Source organism: Urocampus carinirostris, chromosome 3 (assembly GCF_059441175.1).
Source record: "Urocampus carinirostris isolate Australia breed hairy pipefish chromosome 3, RoL_Ucar_1.0, whole genome shotgun sequence".
Taxonomy (NCBI): Eukaryota; Metazoa; Chordata; class Actinopteri; order Syngnathiformes; family Syngnathidae; genus Urocampus; species Urocampus carinirostris.
The window spans coordinates 17,540,980-17,563,781 of NC_142351.1; the positions used below are offsets into that span (position 1 = coordinate 17,540,980).

The window sequence follows — 22,802 nt, forward strand, 5'->3', positions numbered from 1 at the left end:
GAAGTGCTACAGTTAATATTACTGGTCTTAAACTCACTTTTCTTGGTGGCCGCCTTATGGTTAAGGTTATGCTGTATTTCCATAGAAAATAAGCTCGGAAAAATACTAACAATTGATCAATTAATAAATCAATTCATAATATATGGTGTTTCAAAACTAATTTGAATACCCCATTCCCACTCAATGTAATTACCTTACTACAATTCATAATTAAGGTGGCTCGGCGGCTGAGGTGGCAGCGCGTCCCCAGCACAGTTCTGAGGTCATGGGACCAAATCCAGCTACCAACCTTCCTGTTCAGTGTTTGCATGTTCTCCTTGACTTGCATGGGTTTCCTCCGGGCACTCTAGTTTCCTCCCACATTCAAAAAACATGCATTTTAAGTAAATTGGCCAGTCCAAATTGTCCTTAGGTGTGCCTGAGCGAGTGAGTTGTCTGTGTGCCCTGCAACTGGCTGGCAACCAGTTCAGGGTGTCCCCTGCCCACTTCCCGGAGATAGCTGGGATGGGCTTTAGCACCCCCGCGACCCTACTGAGGATAAGTGGTGCAGATAATGGAATAATGGATGATTACATTAAGGTTTTTTTTTTTTTTTTTTTTGCAAGGTTATTGATTTTTTCCTATTTTCCGATCCATTAACGGCATTCACCTAACGAGACAAGGCGTTTTTTTATGCATGGACTTGAAACAACAGTATCATCAATCATTATGCATTTCGCAGAAAATACAGAAAGAAGCCACCAGAAAGGAAGTCTATAGTTAGATGGCACGCCTAATGTATGACGGATAGGTACTTGTGCCCAGCTACAAGAACACGACAATCCTTAAATTCATAAGATTTGATTGAACCAAGCCCGGATCTAGGTTTACCAACCAGGGTGGGGAGTGGGCACTAAGAAAACTTGAGTGGCAACCCCAATACTGGCCTTTTTTTCGTGAAAAGAGAGAGGTCCTTCCTCAAGGTTTCTCTTTTCCTCACACTGAGGTTTTTGAGTTGTTCCTTGCCCGCATGTGGGTTTAGGATCAGGTAATTGTGCAATTCTCTAATTGTAATCCTGTGCAGTCCTTAGAGACATTTTTGTGATTAAGGGCTATATAAATAAATGTGACTTGACTTGATATGTGACTTTTACTCTTTGCGTTTCTTGGGACTGGCGCAAGTAGGACACTGGATCGTATCCAGTTAAGTCTACATGATATACTGTATTTACAATCCATGCAAAAATTGAAATTACAAGCTTTTTGAATGTATCGGATGGGTTTTTGTATCTGGAATAATTTCCGAGATATTTAATGTCAAAATGTGCCTAAAACTTTTGGAACACCCTGTACATAGAACAATGCAACAAATAGGAAAATCTTGAACGACATATTTTCATAGAAAAATATAATCATTCAGATTCAGTTGTGTCTATCAGCAGTCTTTTACCATTCATTTTCTGAACACAAAATCTTCTGAATTTAGCTTCCTACAAAATAATTTATAGTAATATTTACCTCATATGACGTATGACAGATGCAAATATAGCAAAGTTGTGTTTTATAATCATGCTCAATCAGATAAAACATGCTTAACACACTTATCTCAAAGGCTGAAACTCACTGAAAGTTACGTAAACCTATGTCTTTAAAGCTTCACCAGCAATCAAGTCAAGTTTATTTATACAGCTCTTAATCACAAGGAGTCTCAAAGGGCTGCACAGAACACAAATTTTTGCAAACTATCCCCTGATCTAAAACCTATGTAAGGGCAAGGAAAAACTCAAAAACTTCAACGACAATATTCTCCCCTGGGAGCATCCATACTAAACTATTACATTAAACTTACATATTAGGGTGTGGCCCTCACAATATTGTTCTGCAGGCCGCAACCGCCCCGTGGGGCAAGTGTTTGGGACCACTCCTTCAAACGATTTGGATCATTTATACCTCCCTCTCAAGTGGAGAAATAATGTAAAATCATCGAAACCAAAAAGCAACAACAAAAAAGAAAATTCCGTTGGTCAAATACCTTAAGGGACAGTCGGTATTTAGCAATTTACGATTTAGCGATTTCAGTGGTGTAAACACTGGCGTGGAAAGAGATAAAGCGATCCAGATTTGAAATTTACACTGTATGATCATTAAAAGGAATCTGACATGAAAGACAGCATGCTGTTGTTTGAATACAAGAAAAGCAATTCAGTCAACAAATTGTGTATTGTATGCATCTTTTTTAATTCAAGCTATTTTCTAAAATTGGAACAATGTTTGGGAAATGAATCAAAAGGTATACTCTCATCATTCCTGTTTAATAAAATAGAAAATAGTATGTACCGCAGCGGCATCACTGACTTGTATAGAAAAAAATGATCTGCATAGTCAGAAAAAGTTCCAAGGGAACTTGACTTGGCAGCATACATGCAGTATGGCCACGTTTTGTCCATGTATATTTCAACATGTACAGTATCCTTAAAATCACATTTGAGGCAATGCTAAACAAGCAAAAATGAGCTCACAGGGCTGAGATCCTGCATCTGCAGTTATTTTTTATTATCTTCTACAAAAGCAATTGTGTGTACCTTTGAATAATCAATCCACCTCTTCATGCATTCCCGAAATGATTGCAAATATAATCAACATATAATCTTTTGTAGCGATCAGTATTGCTTTTTTTCCCTCTCTAAAATCAAAGGTATTGCAAAAATACATGCGGAAATAATCATACCTGCATTGCAAATATTATTTCAGAAAGCACATATTACGATAAGGAAACTCAGATATATACTGTAAAGATTAACATTGATTATGCATAAATGAGTACCAGGTGGATGCAGAAGCATAATAAAGATATAGAAAAGACCCTTTAAGAATAATATTTTGAAAATTAAATTGTAACATGAGAGGAAACGAGTAGCAATATTACAGGAATATATAATGTGACTTGCCTTTACGGTCTGCTAGGTTTTGCACTAAATGTATAATTGTTTTTTATTGTACCATTTTGATTGAATTCTTTTATTAATATGTTTTTGGGTTAAACTATATTATAGTTCCTGCAACCACATGACTTTCTTTTCACGTGAACCAGACTTTCCGCAAATGTGATGCTAAATTTAAAACAGAATTATTTTCAAACAATATAAATTATAAAAGATTATATAAATATATACAAGTTTTCAACATTGATTACATTTACATTTGCACCAATTAAAAATCCCTTGCCAAGCATGAAATGCTTGGGAGGGCTTCTTACAAGTCTTTTGAGGCATTCAACACATGGCTAATCAGAAAACTAGCGAGTGTCTTTAATTCCAGTGTATAGCTGTGCAGGAAATGCACACAAAATGGAAAGGATAGAAAAGGGGGAGGGATGCATTTATGACAATTCACCTGGTTTTAATACAAATGCTTGATATTGGTTCAGTTTAACCATATGAAAATAGTCATTGTAGTACTTTTGCACAGTGGACGGGAGTAGAAAAATATAATTGGCACAAACATTTTTGCTGCAAATATTTTGCCCTCTCCATCCTGAGATGAAATCTATTATCAGTAGCCATTTGTTTTGTCACAAATGGAGACATACCATGACTCCAGCGGCAGGGTGGCGGCCACAACCCCAAAAATCGAATGGTACAAAAAAAAGCAAAACTTTTTCAACTGAATTCATCCGGTTGATAAAAGCCTGATGACGGGAATAAACAGTGGAAGACAGCAAGCCGGCGTTCAATCAATGGAGGAAAAGTTCTCTTTGCCACCTTCCAGCAATATTTTTTGCCAACGTTGCCAACTTAGAAATGGCAAACGATGGAGTGACACACAAACTCCTTCCGAAAGCTGCGGTTTCCACGGCAGATGCTTTGGACAAGATTGGGAGTTGCGGCTGATCGTACTGAAATGTTGCCGAGTTTCAGTTAGATTTTCATCATGTGCACATCGCCTCACAAGTTCTCTCCGGGCTGGTACTGAGGCTCGGTGGAAGTGAAGTAATCCTCCAGGAAGCCTTGCAAGTATTCAAATGTGGGCCTCTCCTCCGGCTCTTTCCTCCAGCAGGTCAGCATCAACTCGTGCATGGATTCTGGGCATTCTACTGGGCACGGCATCCTGTATCCGCGCTCCACCTGATCCAGAACCTCTCGGTTCACCATACCTAAACGGTAAAGAGAACACTAAGGGATTAAAAACATTATCCTAGTTTTAAGTACTTTACCATTTTACTTAATGTAACCTTTAAATCTTAGATGGACTTACCCGGGTATGGCACTCTTCCTTTGGTTGCCAGTTCAGTCAGCAGGATCCCGAATGACCAGACGTCTGATTTAATGGTAAAACGTCCGTAGTGAGCCGCCTCAGGAGCCGTCCACTTGATAGGGAACTTGGCGCCTGTGCGAAAAGTGAACAGCTCAAGTGAAAGGAATGACGGAATTCTTCAAGTGTAAGCCCCTCTTGGAGGCCAATTACTTACTCACCTTGTCTGGCTGTGTATTCGTTATCCTTAATGAGGCGAGCCAGGCCAAAATCTGCCACCTTACAGACAAGGTTATCTCCCACCAGAATGTTGGCTGCTCTCAAATCTCTATGCACGTAATTCATCCTCTCCACATAAGCCATCCCTGAAGCAATCTGACCGAGAAGCGCAACCATACATTAAACCGGAATACTAATCCTCCCTTCTAACAGCTACATATATATGTTTGCAGATGACAACAGCGCTGTGTTGTGTAATCTCTAGTTGTCTATGACTTATATGCTTTTTTTTTTGCTGACCTGAGACGCCATGTCAACCAGCTGAGGAAGTCTGAGCATCGTTCCCATTTCACCTTTCAGGAAATCCAGTAAACTACCTGGAGTAATGACACGGAGAGTTCGTTGGCATCAAAACATTTGAGTTTTAATTTTACACCAAAATGTATTAATTCTATTCAATTTATTCAACTCTACATTCAGTGAGTTTCATAATTGTTTGATCTTCCCACAGTCGGACATATTGCCTCAAAGTGCATTATTACAAATACAATTGAGATCTTCTCTCGTTTGTCACAATAATTTAAGGTTTACAAAATTATACTAATATTATAATTCAGTGAAGAAAACAACAGGCTTCTAAGGGACCAATGCAAATTAGTCAACAATGTTGGCTGGGAAGAAAACATTCTCTAGATCAGGGATCTCAAACCAAAAAAATTAGCGCCAAGGGCTACCAGTTCATAATGTTTTTCTAAAATAACATATGTCTTAATTGTGTTGTTATTTATTGGATGTAAAATGAAATAAATTCAGTCAACCACTAAAATAGAAATCATTGGTAAGCTGTTTCAGAGCTGGTTAATTTACATGACTGACTTATTTTGTTTTTCCAATTGTCATTACTAAACATATCACACTCACTAATACAGAAAAGTGACTAAGTGCTGTTGTTAAGTATGGCACGACACAACAGTTATTACATAAAATACATAACTAATAAATAATAACAAGTGTTCCAGTCCACGCAAACCTTTTCCCATGTATTCAGTGACAATGTAGATAGGCTCCTCAGACACCACAGCGTAAAGCTGGACGAGCTTCTCGTGCCTCAGCTTTTTCATGACCTGGGCCTCTTCCAGGAAAGCTTCTGGTGACATGGTGCCAGGTTTCAGAGTCTTGATTGCAACTCGGGTAGTACCGTTCCACGTTCCTGATAAAACACAAGTACCATCGGCAGCAATCAGCCAATCAGTAAAAACACAAGACCCACAGAGCAAACAAGATGACACATGAAAAATATAATATATATATATATATATATATATATATATATATATATATATATATATATATATATATATATATATATATATATATATATATATATATTATATATTTCTCTGCTTAGTACTCACCCATCCAAACCTCTCCAAAGCAGCCCTGTCCGAGCTTGAGGTCTAGACGAAGCGACTCCCTGGGGATCTCCCAGGCATCCTTGGCTAAGCCCTGAGTCTGAGGCTTTAGAACAGGACAGATGTCGGTCAGACTGTGACACAGCCCATCCGCATATTCTGGAGACACAAGGGACAATAAAACAGTGTTGCAGTGTTTAGGCCAGTAACAACTTTTTAGTCTATGTTCTGCTCATGTCTTTCATGAAAATAGTAGAAGTTTGTATTGCATAAGAGCCCTTCAATACGGATCAAACATGTAGAAGTCATGATAACTGAAGTAAGCGAATTGACTTACTGCGATAGTGATTGACTAGCTGCTGCAGGTTGCTGAACTGCGTGCGGGACGTGATGTAAAAGCCGCCGCTGTCCAACTTTCTGATCTTGTAGTGTTTCACGTTAAGACCCTTGGTGTTGTCGTAGTCCAGCACGGATAAACAGTAAGCACCTGTTCAGAGATACATAACAATAACAACATAACATGGCATCTGTGCTTATTATCTAATCATAAAGAAATAACAATTACAAACACTCACCCCTAACTACCTATGCGTAAAAGTAAAAAAGAAAACCAACAGAAGGGAAATGAAGTAATGTAATTCTGTTATGCCAAAACCCTGGTGGTCCAGTTCAATTAAGATACATTTGGGACCAGTGTTGGTTGTAACTCGTTACAAAGGAACACAATTCCTTTTCTGGGTAGCGTTTTTAATACAATTTTGTAAATCAACTGTCGTTACAACATGGTGCATTACTCCACTAGTTTTTAAAAATAGATCATTAATAACAAAGTCTGCTGTCCTATTACAGTTCCTCCTTCACTCACGCAGATATAGACGATTCTGTATCTATCAGCAACATACTCGCTTTGATATCTACCTATTAAATACAGTTACAGTGATGCCGTCTCAAGCACAGAGTACAAGGGCGCTGAATTTCACCCGATTAAAATTCTGATATTCTCCCTACCGTGTATGCTCACATCTCAGTCACATTTACAACTGTAAAATTAAATATTAAAATCAGGGGGTCAGTTTATTGGTGCATATTTGCTTGTCACCAGTAACGAATGATAGGCAGGTAGTGTGGGCAGGGTGTGTGGCTTATACAGTACGGGAAGCGCGAAATCAATGGGGTAAACGTGAGTACAGAATTTACAGTAAAAGACTGCCGAATTCTGTTTTTCTTTTTATTTGTAAGTTTATACTTGCGATTCACCGTGCCTGGAGAAAAAAGAAAACATCTTGGACAGTACAGTACCCCATAAATGGAGAGGGAAGTCTTCGATTGGGTTGAAGACAAAAGGTAAAATGGATTTGGAGTGTCTCGGGTGTTAGTTTGTGAGCTCTCAACATTGCACAAGACAAGAAATATGAAGGATTGACCGCTTCCACAGGTCTGTGTACAGATTTTACTCTATTTTATGATGTGGCTATTGAATTATTTTTAAAATGAAGTAACTCGTAGCTTTTGTTAATTTCTTTTTTCAGTTAGGAGCCTAACACAGACCACTGCAACGTCACAGATAATGTGATCTTTCAGCCATCAGAGGGCAGTATCAATCAAGTCCAATGTATAAACCTCAGGCCCCATTCCACAACTCCCAGCCCCGCCTTCTTCACATATATGAAGTGGGCGAGAATGGACCGTGGTTGTACAAGGCTCATCTCCACATTGACCTAATTCCGTCTGGTTTACCCAGCTAGCCAGGGTGTCCACATTGGTTCTTCTCGAATAGCCATTTTCCCCAATGAAATAGGACAGCACATACATAAGCAGCTAAACCCAAGGGGAGAATTTGGCCCATCAGAAGCATCTTCAAACATGTCCAACAGGAATCTCATCAGACCATCTCCCATCTGCTTACATTTGGCCCGCATGCTGACAGGAAAATCAAGCTTTAAGTTTCATTCCCTGTTCAAACATGTTTGGAGAGATGCATCATGGAATTCAAATGACTCAATAGAACAAAAATAATATGTCTATCAAAAGCTAAGCCTAGATCTATTGGTAAGCAGGTAGATCCAAGTACAAAATAAATGTCTTAACATGTTGCTGACCAAAAGTTGGTTTGGGGAGTGTAATTCTGTGCATTTCTGAACTCCTGCCACAGTGTCTTCGAGAATACACGAAATCCAATCCGTTCCAAACCAATCTTCATTGCTGGTCAAACTGCATGAAGCAGTTTTAGGTTTTAAATTGCACTTGAGTAATTGCTTCTCGAGTGGAGGGCAAACTATGGTATGTTTCAAGTCATACAATGTCCAAGTATTTTCTAATTACAGTACTACATTTTGCCCCTCATGTTGTCTTAGGAATTAGCACCACTAACCGTTGTTAGCGTGTCAATTTCGACCCGAGGTCAAACCAGTCCTGACCGCCAAAAAGAAAGGAGTATTGCTTAATGTACTTTACACAACACCCTAACAAAAATTATACGCATTAATAACCATACAATTACCATACTCCTTTAATTGTATGACCCCCGAGACACATCAGTTCTTACATTTTATAACATCGAAACAGGTCACGGGAGATCCTAACACCACAAAAGGGTTGAATATCATACATACATGAAATGTTTTGATTTGTTGATAACATTGAAAAGTATTTCAGCAAAAAAAAAATAATAATAATAAAATATCAGCGTATGCGTTGGGTCTAATGGTATTAACACCATTGTATTTGAAAAATAGTGTATTTTTTATTTTGAAAATAATCATTTGGTTTACTATGTTTTGAAACACACACAATTTTATTAGAAACACTAAGATTTTTTACTTTTGGACTAATCTTTCCCTATTCCTTTTTGGCCCATAAGATGACATGGCAATTTCCATCCATTCATCCATCCATTGTTTTCTGCTTATCCGAGGTTTGGTCGCGGGGGCAGCAGCCTTAAAAGGGAAGCCCAGACGTCCCTATCCCCAGCCATCTCCTCCAGCTCATCCGACGGGATCCCGAGGCGTTCCCAGGCCAGCCGGGAGACATAGTCTCTCAAGCGTGTCCTGGGCCGTCCTCAGGGCCTACTGCCCATGCCCGGAACACCTCCCGCGGGAGGCGTCCAGGAGGCATCCTTATCAGATGCCCGAGCCACCTCAACTGGCTCCTCTCAATGCAAAGGAGCAGTGGCTCTACACAGAGTCCCTCCCGGATGACTGAGCTTCTCACCTTATCTCTAAGAGAGAACACAGATACCCTGCGGAAGAAACTCATTTCAGCCACTTGTATCCGGGATGGTGTTCTTTCGGTCATAACCCACAGTTCATGACCATAGGTGAGGGTAGCAACGTAGATCGACCGGTAGATCGAGAGATTTGCCTTTCGGCTCAGCTCCCCCTTCACCACGATGGACCGGTACAGGGTCCGAATGACAGCAGACCTGGCCATTTTGCTAGCTCAAATAGCGCATTGGAGTAATAGTCTGACAAGTTAACTGCATGCACTGTATGTAGTCATTCACACTGCTTAGAAGAAGTAGCAGACTGTTTGACATTGTCATATTTAAATTCAAATGAATCTGAATGCACAGATCGAATAAAAATTCTCCATATTAACACTGCAATTTGAGTGAAAAGGCTAAGCCAAATAACAAGGGAGTATATTATTTTTCCAATCGAAACAAGAGTAACATAAACAGAATATCCCTTTAGAATGCAGGCATCTTACGAACAGACAGTGGGATATTTAGTTTTTAATGAAATAATAACTGTTATCACTCTTTTCCAACACTCAAAAGCAACTAAAATATAACAATGTATAACATCTTTATTTACTAAAGGGATAAAGGAAGCATCATTTGCAAATGGGAATTAACTCAGGTCTCAAAATGAGCCTCAATGATCTTAAGTAACTGTGGGAGGAAGACAGGTTAATTGTGGTATATTGGTTGATATGGGACAAAGGCTCTGGCATTATTATGATTTCATAACTATTTACTAATAATCTAACGTCATACAGAGAAAAAATATGTGCTGTATAATTAGCTTTTGACTGGAGAGCGGGTTTAACCGTTTTGTTGAATTTTGTCTAACAATGTATCATATTGCTCTCTTTCTCTAATAAATACATTAATTAATAATATAAATAATGACATATTTTGCTATTAAGGCAAAAAGGTTCCCAAACCCTGTCTAAGAAGAATGGAAAGTAATTTCAAAATGCCTGTATGATGTAAGATTTTATTGACATTTTACACTAAAAAGGATAAAACATATGTCTCCTTTATAAATGCTGTTTTCATAAATCCAATTAGGACATTGACATACAGTACATCATTTGAATATGTTTGTTCACAGAGGTACACTAGATTTTAGTTTGAACTACCAGTTAAGCACCTGCAACTCCAATTGCATATGTTACATGTGACTTAGTGGGCGTAAAGCTCACCTTTAGTGGTTTCGCTTTCTCTCACCAGGAATGTTCCTCTTCTGTTCTCCAAACTGAGCAGGAGTCTTTCGGAGTCGCGGCGGGTAATCTTGCCAAAATACCACCTGATTTGGTTGAAGAAGGAAAACAAAGAAGGCTCAGGGAGGAGCAAGTTTTGAAAGCCCAGCAATTTCATGTTTAAGACAAGAAGTGAAAACGCACACAAACACAAGCCATGGCAGCAGCTGCTTACCTGGACTCTGCAGTCAATGTGAGATGACTGAAGAAGAAGGAAGGCAAAAAGTGAGACAAGGAGATGTTGTAGAAAGTTAGTTAAGCATATCAAGACTGATAATTCCCTCTTAGTGAGAGCAAAAGGAAGAAAGGCACACACTGCACAGAAAAATTTATTAGGACACTTTTCACTGGCAGGAAGTAAAAGGGAAAGAAATGTTCTGTTTTTGCAGCCGGAACAGCCTCCCCTTCTTCTGGTAAATCTTTTTTGATAAGACAGCATGATGGTCGCTTAAAAAAATTGAAGATAAAAAAATTGATTTCAGACGGGGCATGCTGTGCTTGCTTCAAATTCTCCTCCAACGAGTGAGTTTTTTTGGACATCTTATTAATCCAAGAATGCCTTTACCAACCTTATTATGCACTGATGACCCACGTTACCAAAAGTGGTTCTACAAACTTTGAAAAAGTGTACCATTGCCCAATATTGCTGACTTTGGCGAGCCGCGCACCCTGTGATGTGACCAAGCCCAAGTGAACTTTTGTGCAGTTGTCGGGCGGTCTTTGGCAACTATCTATTTTATATGTTTTTATAAGTGTCCGACTGTCAGCTGCTGGTTTGGAGGTTTTGCCATAATCAAGAAGTAGAATTGTTGATGGAGTGGAATCCAGATGTATCATCTAAACAGCAACCTTACAATGTATTAAATCAGCTTTTTTACAAAAAAAAATTGCATTTGAAAACAAAAGATATCATTAATCAATAATCCATAATCATGAGTAAAACTGTGAAGTCTCAGTCAATTGAAAGTTTTGATACAGTGTATTATCAATATCTCTGTATTATTATTCTAGTACAGACGCTCACGTACTTACGACTATTCGACTTATGAAAAACGGTAGATACGAACATTTTTTTGATGTCGGAAAATACCCGGACATTGCCGTAAGTTAGACTTTGTATTGTGTGCACCTTCTACCGAGTACAGGACATCACTGTAGTGCTTCTTTCCGCCGCTACCGGCGTGTGGCGCTTTGAGAGGTCACCCAGTATCCACCCCGAAGAAGATATCTGCTTCCTCTTCCTAGTTTGTGTGTAAACACACTGTATTGTATCTCCACTTTGACATTATCATTGTTTATTATCTCGTGCATTAATTCAAAATGGTTGGTGTAAAGTGTAAAGAAGAGGCAGGCCGTTTCCTTTGAAAAGAAAGTGGAATAAGAAAGCTTGATGCTGTTGAGAAAATGGTTGGATCACTTTTTTTCGGACAGTTTTTACCACAGAGGAGGACCTCTGTAAGCTCATCTTCCAGAAGTAAGTTGAACTTAACTTTATAGAGCATATTTATTTATGAAATGTTTATTTTTTAGTACAAAACAATACAGGTTACTTATTCAAGCCTTAAACATACTTATATAAACCTTAAACATACCAAATATAGCACTAAAGCAACTTACAAACAAATTCAACTTACGAACGATCAGTGGGAACTCGTACGTAAGTAGGCTAGCGTCTGTATACCTAGATCAGCTGATCTCCTTAATAATGTTCTGTTGTATCTGAAATGTTTTTCTCCAATAAGAAATGATGTGTCTCAATTATGTGGCTGCAACAAGGTGGCATGTGTGCCTGGTGAGCAGGTGTACAGTGTGAGTTTTGAATCTGCCTTTAATTGTCTAGTTCACGTTTGGCCACGTGGCTCAGTGACTGGAGACCCAAAGTAGAAGAATAAGGCTCAAGAGACAAAAAGAGACTCAATATTTGTTTGATTAAGAAAAGATGAAGATGTGTTTCAGTACCTTTGTCCAAATTGTGTATCACTGTGCAAAAAGAGATGGTTTGACATGTGGTATCCGAAATACAACTCCTCATTTGTACATTCAATTTATGAAACAGGTTTCCTGGTCCACGTTTATCTTATGACAATATAAAAATAATGTATATGTTTATTAATCTAAAACAACATTTAGTTTTGACGATGTGACTTCCAAGTCCAAAGACCCTCCTTTAACTAAGCAAACAAACAAGCAGAGTATTCAGAGGTGTCATTGACTTTTTACGTGCTCAATAATTCACAAAGATGCTTGAGTGCTTACTAAAACGAGGACAAGGGTGTCATGCATGAGAGATAACAGTGAGGATAAAGTCAAGGAAAAAATATTATACTCTTCTGCTTGGATGGAGTCGGACGGAGCGACGTAATTGCTGGGAATATATCCACTCTCTCCAGTGGCCAGGGAACGTGCCAGCCACCAGTCACCCTCTCTGCAACAACAATACATGTCAGTCACCAAACTCATATCATTATTTTAATATTTCAGCCAATGTTTAGGGAAGTCAAATTATGAATTATACTGTAGGCGGGCAGGAATGGGCATAGCTTGATATTGAACAATAAGGATCTTAATATGAAATTTTATACCATTTTTTCCATAATCAAATGGTTAATTTTGGAGTCATTGCATTCATAAGCAAATTGGGTTTAAATGGATTGAATACTGACAAACAAGTATTGCCGCAATCAAAGTATCAAACCATTTCACGAGGTAGACGGTCCTCTTCTTGAAGTTGTAAGGAATCTATTATATTTGTTGGACATCCAACAAAAAACAAACAAAAAACATTTTTTCGGGGGGAAATATCTTTGAATGCCCATCCCTAATTTGGCCACAATGGAAGACACATGCAGATGTGGATATGAGAAGGGGGTCACAGAATTGGGTTTGAATGCTAATATTTTAGGGAGTAGTTACTGAAGCTTTGTAGCACCTCTGTGAACATCTTAAAGCACTGAAAAGCCTCAGTCAAACACAACTGATCTACTGAGGGGTAGGGCCAGTGCATTTGTACAAAATAATAACCCTAACTTCGTGAAAAGCAAGCAAACAGGTTGGCACAATTAGGGTATTTTCAACTCAGAGATGCCAGTCAGTATTGTGTATCGTAACCTATTGTTCTAGTTTCATCAAATGGTATCTATATATAGTGATCAAAACAATGGATAAGTATTTCAGTGTCTCCAGGAATGAAGGTAGATAAAACTATTACTTTGGGACTAGGGGAGTAAAATTGTGTTACTGTGCAGAACATTTGTCCCTGTGTATATATTTTACCAGTGAAATGGACTATATAAAACTTTGGCACCTTACAGAAAAACAAGTGCAAAATGCATTTACTTGATTGTCATAGTAAATTTGGTATTGGAATCATTTTCAACATAGAAACCAAAGGGGAAAATCTAACAAAAACATTAAAACATTATAAATGGCATTCATTTGAAACCACCCTAAGTGTAATCTTGTTGCAGTTTCACAAACCTGCAGTTTACTTTCCTCCTAGAAAAACATGATGGATGAAGAAGATAAATGATGTGGGTTGGGGAGGTTGAGGGTTGAAAGAGAAGCAAAGGTTATAAGCAGGAGACTGAGAAGAGCATTTCAGCAAATGTGCTAAACCCATCTGTTGGATATTACTAAATGTAGTCATGGTCCATGTGAAACAAAACACCAGCGTGACAACATACAGGAAACTGAGACATCCATGTTTTAGCTAAGACAGTCCTTTTTTTAATAACTTGGATCCCCCCGTTCAACCCACTTTAAAATGTTCCCGAAAATGCAAAGCTCCAATCCAGATTTTCTATATTTTGCCAGGTTCTAGTAAATCACACACTTGTCATAGCAAACCAGATGATGAAACCATTGAAAATGTAAGAGTCAAAATTCCATACTCTTTACATTCAAATTCACAATTTTGTTCTTATTTCCATCTGCATCATTTAGAAAAGCGGGAACTACTACCTCAAACAATGTTTACCTGTCAACTGAGATAGCATTTACAGCATGTCTGCCGCTAGCCATTTCTTGCACACAATTTAACCCCCGCCCCCATTAAAAAGATCGACAAGCATATTAATCGAGTTAAATTTATTGGAGCGTCCTGTTTCTAAGTTAGGAAATCTGATCGCTTGCCTCTTAGTACAGCAGCACTCTGGAGAGAAAAAATATGGTCATGATTCTCACTTAACTCATCCTCGAAGCCTTTTATTAAATGCATTTACAATTGAACTAATGCTAAACCAGGTCTTTGGCTCAAAGGCACTGGAAGGGGTTGACAAACAGTTGTATGGTACGTTACACAATTTTCAAGGTCAACATTTAATAAGTGTTAAGAGGCACAATGTTTATAAAACATTTATTGATTTGTAAAGTGATGAAAAAAGTGATTACTTACGTGTTGTTGACTATTTGGAGGCGTTCTCCTTTTCTGAATGATAGATCTGAAGCTGTTCGAGACTCATAGTCATACAATGCCACAAAGGTTGTTACACCTCCTGTGTGCAAAGGACATTTTGATGAGTGAGTTGCAGGCATAAGTAGGACACATGTTGGACGTGGGGGAAGAGCAGAGTTACCGTTCATTTTAACGAGCATTAACGGATTAACTTGTATAATTTACTTTGGTTTTCTGTTATAGAATTTCAAAAGGTGGACTATTTACATTGTCAATTGGTTAACATTTTTTTTTCGTTGAAATCTGCTCTCTTATACGATTTGTACAACGGTTACGAATGTAAAAATGTTTTTGAAACGGGAAACGTTAACGTCCATTGATGGAAAGAGGTTAATCCTAAACTTTAAACTATTATTTTTCAGCTGTTATGTCATCAATATTAAAACCACAATATATGACTAAAAGAGATACGAGATAAGTATTGTGAGGGTTTGTCTCACCTGCTAGTGTGATTCGGTTGGAAGAAGAGTTGAGGTTACTGTTTTCAATGCCACCAAACAGAGCCAGTTCAGCTTTATTACTCATGGGATGGTTAACACCGAGGCCTCCCTCCACAGTGTTGCTACGACTGGGAGTTAATGACTGCTGAGCAGAGTTGAGGTGGTGGCCGCCAGCCACTACTCCAGAGCTTGGGTTTGCATCGAGGGTGATGGTACGTGGATCCGTCTCCTTGGGCTTACTTTTCAATCCCCCCATTGTGAAGCCTAGTGGGCATTGAAAGACAGTAGGGGTGGATTAGATGAATATAGAAGAATATGCGTGCAATCTGATTTTTTTAAGCTAGTTATCTTTGTTTGACAAGTTTTTTTTACGGTAGCGACGAGAGTGTTTTGCTTTTAGCAAGTCCACCACACAGTTCAGAGGTCCCGACTTAAATTACAGCTACTGGCCCTCCTTGTGGAGTTTGCATGTTCTCCTCATGCCCTCGGGCACTCTTCCTTCCCACATTCCAAAATCCTGGCATAGACGGACCCAGCACTCTCGCAACCTTTGTTACGATAAGTGGTTTAGACAATGAATAAATGTGATTTTGGTGTGATGTTACAAGGACATCTACCGGTAAAAGTTCCACATGAATAAACAGTGGATTTGTTGTTGTTAGAAGAATAGAATAAAATAGAATTTACTTTTAATGCACACAGAACGAAATGTCGATACACCTGACCCGTACAGTTAAACTGTAGCGAGCCGATGCAGCCGCAGCCAAACAGGGCGCCGCCATTTTAGACCCAACCGCTGTGTTGGGAGTCATTAGATGACCAAACCCCCCCAATTCCAACCCTTAATGCCGAGCGCCAAGCAGGGATGAGTACCAATGTTGTAAGTCTTAGGTATGACTCGGCCGAGGCTTGAACCAGCGACCACCCAGTCTCAGAGCGGGCGCCCTACCATCTAGGCTACCGAGCTGGTTGTTGTTGTTGAATCCCTTGACCCATCCCTCTCCAGGCTGACATGTTTCCACTATGCTTATTATTACTAATGTGGTTGTTATTGTAAATTCAGAAATTGTTATCATTTTAGTAAAAGTACAGAAATGTTGAATGGGACAGTATATAATATTTAGCGCCTCATAGTGGTATAAAATCTTAGACAATACAGTGCAACTAGTGGTCAAAGATACGCAATGTATCTTTAATGGCACCCTTGGGCCAGGCAGTGAAAATAGTGTCAAATAATGAACCTGTCTGTAATAGACCTGTCCGTAATGGATAAAGGTTTGCCGACCCCGCTCTAGACAATAGCCTTGCACCTCATCCGCATCTTGTATAGACAAGGTGGTGTGATAACAACAACAACAAAGACATTTATTAAAATATGAGCCAGTGAGTTGTCTATCTTGGTGTGCCCTGTGACTGGCTGGCAACCAGTTCAGGTTCTCTCCTGCCCACTGCCTGAAGCTAGCTGGGATGGGCTCCAGCACCCCCGCGACCCTATTAAGGATAAGCGGTGCAGAAAATTGATGAATAGATTGAAAAATGCTATAAGCCCATTACATTTACTAAATATGTTTAACAAATATTATGTACGTGTGGAAAAATACCAGGGAGCTCTTGATGAGAAGGACTTTGGCTGCAAAGCAAATAGAGTACCAGCCAATGTAACAGAGTTGAAATGTAATTGTTTTGAATGTTTTTTTTTAATTCTCACAAAATCTGTGTTTTTGTTGTATTACTGTTAACAATTGAATGACGTACCGGAATATTAAGTCATGGGCGTCTGCGACTGTCTTTTTCCTTTGGCACTTTATGGGCTTCAGCGCTTGCCGTAGCTTCAGCTAATTTGCATCGCGCTGAAGGTAAGATGTGCCCAATATCAGTTGGATAAAAAATGCATATTTTGCTAGATATAGCAGCTGCTTTCACAAATTATTATTGTATATAAAAATATATAACTTGTGCTAAATGATGTATATTAAAAAACACTAAATAAGAAGTAAAGTAATATAGCTTGAAACGATGATGCAACATGTTTTGATGCAAACACGCCACGAGGTGCAGCCTGTTGAGTGATGACCCTTTTTTTGTATCTTTAATGTTTTAGATTATTGCAGTCGTGAACAGATGCCCTGACTTTTGTATTGTTTTGTTTACTGAATGCAGGTACGTGGGAAAGTTATGTTCATTGCTATTATTAAAGTTTCACTATTAATGTGCTCGCATGTTGTCTGCTTGCCGTAGCGTCAGCTAATTTGCATCGCGCTGAAGATTATTGCAGTCGTGAACAGATGCCCTGACTTTTGTAATGTTTTGTTTACTGAATGCAGGCAATAAACCGAGTGACTGTGAAACCTTGTGTCGCGCATGATTGAGGGTCGTTACACCAACACCTCAATGACACACACACTTCACACATCCTAAATAGTATACACTAAACTCAAAATTTCCATGTGTATTTTCTTCACCTCAGAATTATATGCGAAAAATCAGTAATACAAATCATAAATACTTCATTTATTGGATTGTTTATAAGTCTAAAGGGAAGGTAATAATTATGATGTCACATCATGATTATGACTTTTTCCATGTGTATGGTGAAATGACAAACACTATTATGAAAATAATTTTCAGTTTGAAAAGAGATTTAACCGATAATGCTGGCGAATAAACATTAAACATTGATGAATAACTGACAACAAGTGCCCAATTTAGATCACTGCATCATTTTCCTTCCCATTATGCCTTATAGAGTGCTATTGAACGAGGTGTAATCGCAGCTTAGCGGTGGAATATGATTACGCTAAGCCAAAGCAGCACTATGGTGGCGGGAATTAACCACAGGGGGTCTTTCTGTAAAAGGCTAATTTTCAGAAGGCTGAGTTGGGAGCTGAAGTGACAAGCTGGCTGGGGTCAGTGTGTCCAAAGATGCGCCAACATACTTACCACATACTTTGAGGAAAAGATGACAAATAATACAAAAACAACAACAAAAATAAAAAATATATGCAGATAAAAATGCTTTGTGTTGTTTATGAAGGTATTTGTCATTTCTAGATAGCATGTAGGGCTTGTGGTTGTAAGGTCTGCCACATATTTCTGAAGTTCAAATTGAATTCTCAGCTCCTGCATTCTTTTGTAGCATTTGCATTTGATCCCAGACTTAATGTTTTTCTCTACCACTTCATTACCCCCACCCCTCATTGCACAAATATCCATTTTTTTTTGCCAATTTGAGAAAGTTAGCTACAGTATTTCATGAGCAATTGGCTCTAGTTTATCACACATTGAAGTGAAATGGCATGTAAAAATCAATCTTCAAACACAGTGAACACTTTGTTTCCTAAACTTCAAGGAGAACCAATAATAGAAATTTCAAAATAAAAATGGTAGAGCTACATTTAGTTGTCATGCTGCGAACAAAATGAAATAACAGCCTATTTAAGTTAGCTTTAAGTATAAATGATGGACGTTGAGGTTTCAATTTTTTTCTATATGATGAACTATGCTTATGTTTCTAAAATATAGTAATTTATTGCTCTCTGTTACTGTGACTCTTATATTGTAAATATATGTGATTATACATTGATTTGTTTTGTTCTGCCTGGAAACACTGTTACGAGATTGTTGCGAGTTTGGGCTAGCTTGTGACGACCGACTATTGAGTCTGGCGTTCTTTAAACAGTCTTTAACAAATTCACCCTCAGTGAAAGGTTTGCGGTGCTTGGCGATCAGCATCGCAACCTCGTAGCTTGCCTTTGTAGCTTTTTTATTTGAATAGTAGGGTTTCGGTAAAGCACAAGTGTGCCGTCAAAACAGCTTCCAGTTACTTCACCTTTTCACAGCGTTTATTTCCAGTTAGATTTTTGTAGTCAACAAATTTCATCTGGCAGTGCCTCTTAAAATTATACTATTTGAAAACAGCCACAATCTCTTGGCCAATTAGGCAGACACAGTTCTTTCAAATTAAGTTAAAAAATACTTCGAATTTCCACTTGTCTTGGAAGCAGCAGTGCTCACCGTCAACTCCTTCTTTATCTTTATTTACAGTCGCTATGTCGGAAATGGGGTTGGCTAAAATTCTCGCAAAAAAGCCAATGGCGAGGGGGTCAAAAGGCTACTGCCATCATCTGGTGATATTATATATATATATATATATATTATATCACTCTTATCACACTTATCACTCAACGATTACCGGCCCGTTGCACTGACTCCTATCATAATGAAGTGCTTTGAGAGACTGGTTAAAGAGCACATCACCTCCGGTCTCCCCTCCTCATTCGACCCCTTTCAGTTTGCCTACAGGACAAACCGCTCCACCAGGGATGCCATCTCCTCTGCGCTTCACCTGAGCCTGACACATCTAGAGGAGAAGAACACCCATGTGCGGATGCTGTTCCTGGACTTCAGTTCAGCATTCAACACCATCATCCCACAACATCTGGTGGACAAAATGAGACTCCTGGGTTTCAACACCCCCCTGCGGAACTGGCTGCTGGACTTCCTCTGTGACAGACCCCAATCAGTGCGGATAGGTCAGAACAGTTCAGATGTCATCTACCTCAGCACGGGCTCCCCCCAAGGCTGCGTCCTAAGCCCCTTGCTGTTCACCTTGATGACACACGACTGCGTCCCTAGGTCCGCCACAAACCACATCGTGAAGTATGCTGACGACACAACAGTGGTGGGCCTCATCAGGGATGACAACGACCTGGCCTACAGAGAGGAGGTGGAGCAGTTGGTGGGCTGGTGCAGGGACAACAGCCTGGTCCTGAATGTCGACAAAACTAAAGAGATCATTGTCGACTTTAGGAAAAACCAGCCCAACCATGCCCCACTTTGCATCAACAACAAGGCTGTGGAGGTTGTCAGCAGTATCAAGTTCCTAGGGGTGCACATTACAAACAAACTCACCTGGTCCGTAAACACTGCATCACTGGTTAAGAGGGCACAGCAGCGCCTGTACTTCCTGCGGAGGATGAGGAGAGCCCACCTGCCCCCAGCCTCCCTCATTACATTCTACAGGGGCACCATAGAGAGTATCCTGACCAGCTGTATCTCTGTGTGGTGTGGAGGCTGCAGCGCTACCGACTGGGGTAGTGTGAGGAGGGTAACGAGGACAGCAGAGAAAATAATCGGGACTACACTTCCCTCCATTCAGGACATTGGCCAGAAGCACTGCCTATCCCATGCTAAAAACATTACCGGGGACCCCTCTCACCCCCATCATGGACTGTTCACTCTGCTAGCCTCTGGGAAGAGGTACTGCAGTGTGCGGTGCAGGACCACCAGGCTCCGCAATAGTCTAGTCCCCCTGGCCATTAGACTGTTAAATGGTCAATCTAACATATAGTTAACTTAAATCTAAACGGCTGCTAATCTGACTTTTGCACTACTGGCAGTTTTTTTTTTTTTATATAGCTTGCCACTCCTTGCACATTGCTCTCTGCACTATTGTAATTACAGCGTTATTGTTACAGTGTTAATGTTACTGTGTACCTGACTTGTTAACCTGACTGCCCATTTTGCGCATCTGGTTAGCTACTCTTCTTGCACTATCGGCACTATGGTAAAATACTATACGTAGCCAAAATACAATACAACATTATTTATATCTGTACATTCAAGGAAACTGTGGGGGTCAGATGCATCGACATTTCGTTCTGTATACACGTGTACTAGAATGACAATAAAGTAGATCTGAATCTGAATCTGAATCTGAATATATATATAATTTTTTTTTTCATTTTCTATTTTTATTTTTGGTAAAAATTTATTTTACACAGCATTCAACATTACTAGTGGGCCACATATTAATGTCATCACAGAAGCCGCGGGCCAGTGAAAAATTGATCACAGGCCGTGACTAGCCAGAGATGGACTTTAGACATGCCTGCCCTAAGCCATGGGACACCCTGGTTTGAATACCGGGAACGACAAGGAGAAAATGAATGAAGACAAGCATATTTGCATTTGTACAGAGAAAAAGCTGGTGCTTTTGCTCAAAACATCAACCTTGTTCTGGGCTAAAAGAGCCTTTGGAATAATCTAGATTGGAGGAAGGCAGGAATAGATGAATATCCCCTGTGGTAAAGCGGACATGTGTGGTTGCTTGGTAGGGGAGGGGTTTGCTTAATTATGCATAAGAGCTGGCAAACAGCTCCAAATCCTTAGAGTCTTGCAGGGCTTTGGTTGGTTGAATGCCAACAGTAGTGTTTCAGAATTTCTGCTTGTGGTTCTCCTGGACAAATGGTTTATTTGGACACAAACAGGACTCGCTATGATAAACCAGGGCCAAGCTGACAGTGTCACACTTAAAATAGAAAACTTGTGCAAGTACACAAAATATGTAGTGACAGACACAGACTTTATCTGCATGCTCGAACGTAGAACCCTTTCATTTCACTAGAGGTTATACCAGTATTTGTGACTTGGGGGGAAAAAAAAAAAATCAACCGGAACAACTTTTGGGGACGAATCCAAAATTGAATGCGCCAACACAGGAAACTGTTAAGTTGTCATTCTAAAATATTTTTACTGCATCATTCAAAACATTACAGTTCCGTTAACAGTGACATTTTTTAACGGTGATAAAACCATGACAATCACTTATGACAGTATGACAAAAATTGTGGAATGAGCATACTGGCTTCCAAGTGGTTTATGTTTTATCAAAATTTGTTATCCTTTGTGCTGGCTAGCAAACTAACAGTCAATAAAATTGAGCAAAGGTCCCAAATTCCATCTAGGAACAGGGAACTCTAAAAACTTCACATGAACTAAAAGGTGCATGCCAATGCTATGAAACTTTTGATATAAAGTTGCTGCATAGCAGCATTCAAAAGCATATCTGACTTCATTTGGATTATCCTTTAGATCCTGAAGGATTTTTTATTTTATTTAATTGACTATGAGGGATGTAATATAATACAAATTACATTCTGCTGAATGCAGTGGGGATTTTTCACAGGGATTCAGCGCTTGGGGTCAGTGTGGCCTGGACAAGAATTATGTTTACATAAAAACGAGAACGAGGACAAGGGGTGACGCGGGAAAAGGAGACGAGGTTTCTGATAAGCTTTCTTGTTGTGAGCCCTCTAGACGTGGCAGCCTCTTCTGGCAAGGAGGAGATGACGTGGGCACCTGGCCCAACCTATGGGGGGGGGGCCTTCGTAACGCACTGGTCAGACGAGGTGGGGAGTTCCTAGCACGCCCATGGGAGAAGTCAGCACGCCCCATGGGAGTGGCCGATGCCCCGACGTGTCAAAAAGAGGAGACAAGACAGACAGACAGGACCTTAGACAGACGAAAAGATGGGGGGCTCGACAAGACTAATTAGAATAATTCGACAATATTTTGGCTAAATTCGATGGAATTCACCTAAGAAATAATTTAAGAAAATAAATCTGCCCCCGTGTGGAAAAGCCTGTCTCTTGTCAATATGTTTCCCTAAATTAAGAAAACGAGCATGCATTTGTTAGGAGAATAAAGTTTGTGTTTGGTTAATGGAGTCAGATAACTAATTCGAACAGTTTGGTACACTCTAAATTTATAATATAGTTTTTT

General features: G+C 39.5%; 1 protein-coding gene across 5 annotated transcripts in view; it reads right to left on the reverse strand.

Annotated features, from left to right (window-relative positions):
- Positions 1–2,193: 2,193 nt before the first annotated feature.
- src (SRC proto-oncogene, non-receptor tyrosine kinase) overlaps positions 2,194–22,802 on the reverse strand; it is a 47,568-nt gene continuing 26,959 nt past the window's right edge. Inside the window, exons 2-14 of one of the 5 annotated variants that reach the window (XM_088330895.1) lie at positions 15,240–15,503; positions 14,740–14,839; positions 13,824–13,841; positions 12,673–12,771; positions 10,522–10,548; positions 10,290–10,393; positions 6,199–6,348; positions 5,865–6,020; positions 5,480–5,659; positions 4,750–4,826; positions 4,452–4,605; positions 4,234–4,365; positions 2,194–4,132 (exon numbers count right to left, since the gene is read on the reverse strand). In XM_088330895.1, coding sequence (XP_088187021.1) covers positions 3,924–4,132; positions 4,234–4,365; positions 4,452–4,605; positions 4,750–4,826; positions 5,480–5,659; positions 5,865–6,020; positions 6,199–6,348; positions 10,290–10,393; positions 10,522–10,548; positions 12,673–12,771; positions 13,824–13,841; positions 14,740–14,839; positions 15,240–15,495 — 1,662 coding nt within the window. In that variant the 5' untranslated portion in view covers positions 15,496–15,503 and the 3' untranslated portion in view covers positions 2,194–3,923. Of the gene's footprint in view, positions 4,133–4,233; positions 4,366–4,451; positions 4,606–4,749; positions 4,827–5,479; positions 5,660–5,864; positions 6,021–6,198; positions 6,349–10,289; positions 10,394–10,521; positions 10,549–12,305; positions 12,327–12,672; positions 12,772–13,823; positions 13,842–14,739; positions 14,840–15,239; positions 15,504–22,802 lie in introns of all 5 variants that reach the window. The other 4 variants (XM_088330896.1, XM_088330897.1, XM_088330898.1 and 1 more) reach the window with 4 other exon arrangements.